This window comes from Triticum aestivum, chromosome 2D (assembly GCF_018294505.1).
Source record: "Triticum aestivum cultivar Chinese Spring chromosome 2D, IWGSC CS RefSeq v2.1, whole genome shotgun sequence".
Lineage (NCBI taxonomy): Eukaryota > Viridiplantae > Streptophyta > Magnoliopsida > Poales > Poaceae > Triticum > Triticum aestivum.
Window position 1 is genome coordinate 326867034 of NC_057799.1, and position 7311 is coordinate 326874344.

The window sequence follows — 7311 nt, forward strand, 5'->3', positions numbered from 1 at the left end:
TTGAAAATGAATGATAGACTATTTTTTAATATCCCCAAAACATATTTTTAAATACACAATGAACATTTTTTAAACACAACAAACACAAAGATAGAACCATGCATATGTTAAGAAATAGAAATATATCATATAAGTGATGAACAGGAAATAAAGTAGAAAAGAAAAAATAAATAATTTTTTTAAAAAAATGAGTTTATATTATGTAAAAAGAAACAACACAAAGGAAAAAGAAAAAAAAGGCAAATGAAATTAGAAAAAAACGGTGAAAAAACTCTAGTTCCTAAATAGACCAAAAGAAAACAGTAGAAAACGGAAACAACGAATTGACGAAAGAAAATCGCTCGTTGTTGGGTCATACACAACACGACCATATCCAACTTGAGTAGTAGGAGTTAATCTAATCTACCTATGCCATATCCAACTTGGTAGTACTGTTGTATGTATATCATCATGGCCTAATTACACTATTACAGTGTCATCTCAGCAGCTGCACCTAGCTTAGCTTACTGTGGAGTGCAGCTTGTCAAATCGACATCATCGTCAATCGATCTATGGTGTTAGAAATCCATCCATGCATCCGAGCAGAGAAGAAAGAAGCTGGCTACACCGTGGATGCTGAGAAGGAGGATGCCCCGGCGGAGCTGGCGATGGACCTGTCCCGGCGGTCGTCGCTCGACTTCCTTTTGATGGCCCTCTTGGCCTCCTCCTCCTTCATGTCCACGAACGTTATCAGATCCCTGATGCTCCTCAGCCGCTCCGGCCGCCGCACCGGGAACTCCTCCGGCGGCGTTCCACCTTCGCCATCGCCCTGGTTGTACTTGCCGTACTGGCACAGTATCCTGGTGAAGAAGATGACCAATGCAATGAAGCAGGCGACGCCGGAGATGAGGAAGAGTCCCCAGAAGCTGCTGAGGTTGAGCCTGTCGGCCGCCACGTCGCCGCCCTGTGACGAGTCGCACTGCCCCGGGTTGAGCCACTTGTCGTGGATCCGCTGCAGGTCGCCGTTCTCCGACAGCGTTAGGATCGCCGTCGACAGGTCCACCGCCAGAGGTGAGTCCCGCTGGAACGCCTGATATGATGCATTGATCGATCAATCAATCCATTCAGCAACAAAACAGAGCCATTGATGGGAAGAGATGCAGAGTTTTAGTTTGGATCTTACGAATCCCCATCCGCTCTTGGTGAATTCTTGTCCGACGGTCTTGAACTGGCAGTTGGTGGAGAGGAAGAGGTCGACGTAGGGCAGCTCGTCCACGATGGCAGCGACGCCCCCGTTGCGCGGGCCGAGCTGGAGGCTGGTGGCGTAGTCGTCGATGGCAAGTTCCTTGAGTCGGGACTCCGGCACGTTGAGCTCCTGCATCATGTAGCTCTTGGCGAAGGATCCAACCTGGTAGCCGATGGGGTCGGCGCTGGCGAGGAGGCCGTCCAGCCCCTGGATCCCCGTCGACAGCTGCTGCACCGTCAGGATGGACGTCAGGCTCGCCGTGTAGCTCGAGTTGATGATGAGCACCACGAACAGCCAGATGATGAGCACGAAACGACCCAGCGAGCTCACAGTGTTCTCCCCTGCAAATGATTGAACCACCATTGATTTATCAGTCGGAGCTTCATCTCTTGGGAAGGAACGCAGAGCGACGGAAGCAGAAGCCAGATAGTATATAGCTTACTGTGCGCGAAGAACATTGTTGAGAAGCTGAACCAGAAAATGGTGACGAGCTGCTCGCGTGGGGATCCGCGGAACTCCGGGTTGAAGCGGTGCTCGAGAATCCAGACGACGGCGCCGACGAAGAGGAAGAAGGCGCCGGTGACGGCCCACATGCCCAGCGTGAAGGGCTTGAGGAAGGCCCACGCGTTGGAGCTCTTCTCCTTCACCGGCGACACGATCACCAGCCCGGACTCCACGTACGGCTGCGTGAAGTCCACCACCCGCGTCCGGTTCGTCACGATGGACACGTCGCCCACCGCCGCGTCGAACACATTGTTCGCCACCTTGTTCACGAGGTCGCTGTAGTCGGGGTTCTTGACGCCGTCGCCGAAGAGGATGAAGGACACGGGGACAGGGTACGGGAGCAGTGCCACGGCGGCCTTGAACACGTCGATGCAGTACCCGCTCGCGCCGTCGGGGCCGCTGTCCTTGGACACGAACTGCTTCTGCGTCGTCCTGTACGGCACGCCGATCCTCAGCGGCCGGCCGTTGTTCGGGAACACCCACCCGCGCGGCGGCGATGTCGTCTCCCCAGGCCAGATCACGCTGTACAGCCGCTGCTCCTGCTGCTGGCTGCTGTTAGTTTTGATTCGGAGTGGAGTGGGCGCGGCGACGGACAGATGCGAGTGGTTTGACCAGTAGCCGACCCGCCGGACGCCCGTGCCGCCGACGTTGAGGACCTCGTAGGCGGGGTCGGCCAGGCTCCTGCCGTCCGCTGAGAACCGCACGCCGCCGGTGACGCCGGTGAAGTTGGCGAGCATCACCTTGTGCAGCAGCTGCTCCCCCTGGTCGAACACTCTGAGCGTGTCCAGCCGCAGCGTGCTGGTCCCGTTCACCTCCTGCTGCAACCTCGGGTCGGCCGAGAAGGTGACGTTCCCGCCGTCTTCCAGGAACTCGTCGATGGCGCGGGCCGCCATCCACACGGCGTCGTACGCGGCGAGCCCGAACGCGTTCAGGGTGGCGGTCCGGTTCAGCTGGGCTGTGGCGAATCTGGAGGTGAGCGACCTCTTGGCGCCGGAGTCCGGGGTGTACTGGCGGAGCGTGACCACGCCCTGTACGAGGCTCATCGCCCTGGGATTGGGCGGCCGCGTTGAGTCCAGGGCGGCGGCGAGCCAGTCGGTAGCGATCCAGACGTAGCCGGAGGCCATCATGCCGAGCGACCGCGCGGCGGCGAAGACGGCGAGCCCGGAGTCCGGGTTGACGTGGACGACGCAGACGCGGGACTCCATCATGGTGACCCGCACGAGCAGGTCGGCGATGGCGGCTTGGTCGGCGTCCGGAGGGAAGGGCGCCTTGAAGGAGACCTTGGCGCGCTTGGCCTCGAGCGCGTCACCGAGGGCGTCGACGCCGCCGCGGCCGTAGTCGTTGTCGACGTAGATGACGGTGACCTCCCTCCAGCCATAGTAGGTGACGATGTCGGCGACGGCGGCCATCTGGGAGGAGTCGTCGCCGCGGGCTGCGCGGACGAAGTAGGGGTACTGCGCGGAGGCGAGCGCCGGATCGGTGGCGGCGAAGGAGAGCAGCGGGACGTGGAGCTCGTTGACTACGTGCGACACCACGTGGGCGATCCCCGACGACTGCGGTCCCACCACCGCCACCACCTTCTTCTCCATTAGCTGCAGCGCTGCAGCAGCAACACCAACACAGGTCAGTGTCAACTCAACTGCGATCCTCACAAAGTGGCTATGCTCTTCTACCATGCTTGATTAATTACTACTGCACGTTGTCAAGAAAAATGTTCAATGGCGATGGCACGGAACAGGGTATTTTCTGACTAATCCGTTGTCAAGAAAAAACATGTTTATTATTTTAAAAAAATCGTCATGCAAAGTTCATGTGGAGAGATCCAAGGCAGTAGGCAGGCTCCACCTCCACCTCCACCTCCACCTCCACGAGAGTCAACTGAATGAGGGGGAGAGAGAGAGAGAGAGAGAGAGAGAGAGAGAGAGAGAAGCAAAAGAAAGTGGATGCATACAGGCCAACAACAACTCGCGGAGGGAGATTAGGAATCTCTAAACACAAATCTAATTGTGGAATCAAAGTTCGTGATGAGGACTAGTATTCGCTAATCTGATCGCAGCAAATATTTTGGGGGTATTAGAACTGTAGGAGGATTCTTTTTGTTTTGGCAAGAAGAAGAAGAAGAAGAAGAGAGTAGCTACTACCTTGGATGGTGCCGACGAAGCCGCTGCACTTGGTGTCCTGTGCGACGAGGCTGAGGTGCGTCCCCCTGAGGACTCTGGCGTCGCGGTTGACGTCGGCGACGGCGAGGTCGATGGCAGCCCTGGCGGACCTCCCGATGACGGAGTCGAAGGTGAAGAGGGCGCCTATGGAGACGTTGGCCGGCCTGGCCGGGCGGGCGAGCGCCACAAGGCTGCAGAGGCAGAGGACGCGGAGCAGAGCCGAGCCCATCTCACCTCGCCTCGCCTCTTGTGGAGCTACGCGTACGGCTATCGCCTGAGAGTGGGAGATATATCAAGGGAGGAGGGCAGGAACTCCACCCCATCGGCCAGCCATACGATCGAACGGATGGAGAGAAGAATTCCAGAGGAGAAACCAGAGCGGAGGCAGGGAGGATCGGGGGGAGCAAGGTGACAAAAACGGCGTGATCCTGACCGGTGAAGAGCAGGAAAAAGATTCGACGGCGAGGAAAAAGCAGTGGCGTGGGAAGGCGCAGGGGGGCGGGGCGGCCTCGCTCGGCTCTGATTGATTCGTACGTACAATACTACTGGCGCTGCTTACAAGTACTACTGGGAAATGCGAGTTGGACGGAGACGACAGAGAGAGATACCGATGGAGACGTCGGCCGGCACCAGTCCTCTGTTGACTGCTCTGCTCTGCTCCCTCACAATAATCTCGAGCAAAACGTGGATGCTCGTCAGATGAAGCAAGCAGAGATGCGGTTGGGCGAATCTATCATCGACTACGTCTCCACTACTGCAAATGGCATTCGGTTCAGGGTTTCACGTCGCCCATGCAGTGCATTGAGGTAAATACACCAGGAGAACTTGCACGTGACGGTCAGTTTGGTGCACAAACTTGTAAAATACGTGTTTCTGGTCATCAAACTTGCACAAACGTTCATATACGGTCACATTCCATGTACGCAGACATATCCGTGGCCTATGTGGCATGCCAGCATGGCCAGGGCCCACTGTAAGCCCGCGACGCATGATAGATCTGCATGTTTTTTCTTTATTTACGTATTATGCACCTATTTTTTTAACTTATTAAACCCCTAAAATAAAATGATTTTTTATTTACGTATAAAGCCCCTAAAATAAAATGGAAAAACAAGGGGTTCGGTTACAAACTAGGGACGTGCCCCTACTAGGCTCAGGTTAACAACCACCAAACCAATGACCATTCATGTATAGGTAGCACGAATAATTTTTATATCATATAAACACGGCCGAAAAATCAATTTTACAAGAAATGTAACCCCAAAAAAGGGAGCACTGTGGATTGACTATGTGACCTCATGGTCAACGTTACCTAAGATTACCACCGGGCTTAGACAACACAACATATCCAAATGGGATAAATATCTTTCATGTTGTTATTCCTTCTTGTTCTATGTAAGAAAAAAAATTATATTCTGTGTTTGTGATATTTAATAAATGTTTATGTGTTACAAAAAACGGTGTGTGACATTTAAAAAAATGTTTAAACATTGTAAACCAGATTTGTGTAACTAAAAATGATACGTTGCATTTTAAAAATGTTCATGCATTCCAAAAAAACTGGTCATGACATTTTTTAAATGCCTATACAATGTATAAAACTGTTTGTGTAGCTTTAAAATGTTTCGTACCATCCGAAAATGTTAAAAATATAGTTGAAAAAAGTTTCAAAACTTGTATTTGAAAAAAATGTTAATCATATGTTTAAAAAGTATTAAGCATATTTTTTAAATACTCCAAACATAGATGTATACTGGAGTATTTAAAATATATGTGTATCAAAACATAGATGTATACTGGATTATTTAAAACATCAAAACATATGTGTATCATATGGAGTATATGTTTCAATACACATAAGTTTCAAAACTTGTATTTGAAAAAAAATGTTAATCCGGACGTGTTGTGTTGATTAACATTTTTTCAAATACAAGTTTTTGGAACTTTTTAAAATGCCGCGTACCTTTTTTTGTAACACATAAATATATTTTGAATGTCATAAACACAAGAATATAAATTGTTTTCTTACATCTGGACGTGTTGTGTTGTCGGTGGTAATGTTAGTTAACCTTGACCACAATGTCACATGGTCGAGCCACGGTGCTCACTTTTTCCGTGTTACATCTCTTGTAAAATTTATTTTCAGCCAATGTTTAAATGATACAGAAATTAGTCGTGCTATATAGACATGAATGATCAGCAGACTAGTGGTTGTCCACGTGAGACTACTAGGGCACGTTGCAGCTTCAAAACCCCACATCGTTTGTTTTTTCATTTTATTTTTATGGGCTTAATACGAAAATAAAAAAGCCAAAGGCTTCTTGCAGATCTACATGCTACAACGGATGACAGTGGGCCCTGGCCACACTGGAATGCCACATAGGCCATGGATATGTCCGTGTACATGAGATGTGATCGTATATGAACGCTCGTGCAAGTTTGATGACCAGAAACAAGTATTTTACAAGTTTGTGCATCAAACTGACCATCGGGTGCAAGTTCTATGACTTCGGGTGTATTTACCTCCAGTGCATTCATACAACTGTTACAGCACAGCGCAGCACAGCAGCTAATTAACCTACTACTCCTTTGGAATAAGAAAGTTTTTGCTTGAGTTCACAACAGTAACTACTACTAACAGAACAGTATCGACTTGTCGAGCGGTGCTCAGCAACGTATTCTCATCCACCGTGGCTGTGGCTGTGGCTGTGGCTGTGGCTTGGCATGGAAGCAAGCAGGCCATCTTCTTTCTCATCAGGGAACAGATGCTAGTGATTAGCGCTTTGGCTTTTCTGGTGATTTTTCTTTCGCTTGGGAGAATAAAGCTGCCCACGCCACTTTGTTGAATGCACAAGCAAGATACTATGCTCATACAAGTACACATGGAGGGAAAGATGCACGTCCTGTTTGCTGCCCCCAATGGCTCAAATCGTGCAGGCAGCTGGTTGTTTTTGCTACCCAATGGCTGCTGTTTCGATGCACTCATGCAAAACCATTTAGTACTGACAACACATATGCCGGACTTGTCATCTTGTTAAAAGATTATTAGGTAGGCTGTAGGTTTGGTACAAAGACAATCATCAACTTGGTCAATTTGAAGTTAACCAATTAGTGATGATTAAGTAGTGCTAGGTCACAGATGGTACACCCATCCTAATTACAAGAAATGACAAGTCAACTGGATCAATAGCTGCCTACCGGCAAGTGTGGATTGGATAGATGGGTTATGAAAGCAGGCAGTGGTTGGTTGGTACGTCTGTTGCCTGAATACCTAGAGACAAGAATGCATGGGATATTTATTTCTTCAGTCGGATATGGTATGCCTGTCAAAAATAAATTCAGACGCAGCACATCGCTGTATCGTGATTAATTTGTAGGGCACCCAGTCTCAGTCTCTCCATCAACAAAGATGGAGTATGCCAG

The 7311-nt window shown here is 50.1% G+C and overlaps 1 protein-coding gene across 1 annotated transcript; it reads right to left on the minus strand.

Annotated features, from left to right (window-relative positions):
* Positions 1–303: 303 nt before the first annotated feature.
* On the minus strand, positions 304–4530 carry LOC123052979 (glutamate receptor 3.4). The gene is made up of 4 exons (XM_044476345.1): positions 3871–4530; positions 1668–3329; positions 1163–1566; positions 304–1069 (listed from the first exon to the last, which is right to left on the minus strand). Exons 1-4 carry the CDS (start codon positions 4115–4117, stop codon positions 602–604), a joined length of 2781 nt encoding a protein of 926 aa, XP_044332280.1. The 5' UTR covers positions 4118–4530; the 3' UTR covers positions 304–601.
* Between the last annotated feature and the right edge of the window lie 2781 nt (positions 4531–7311).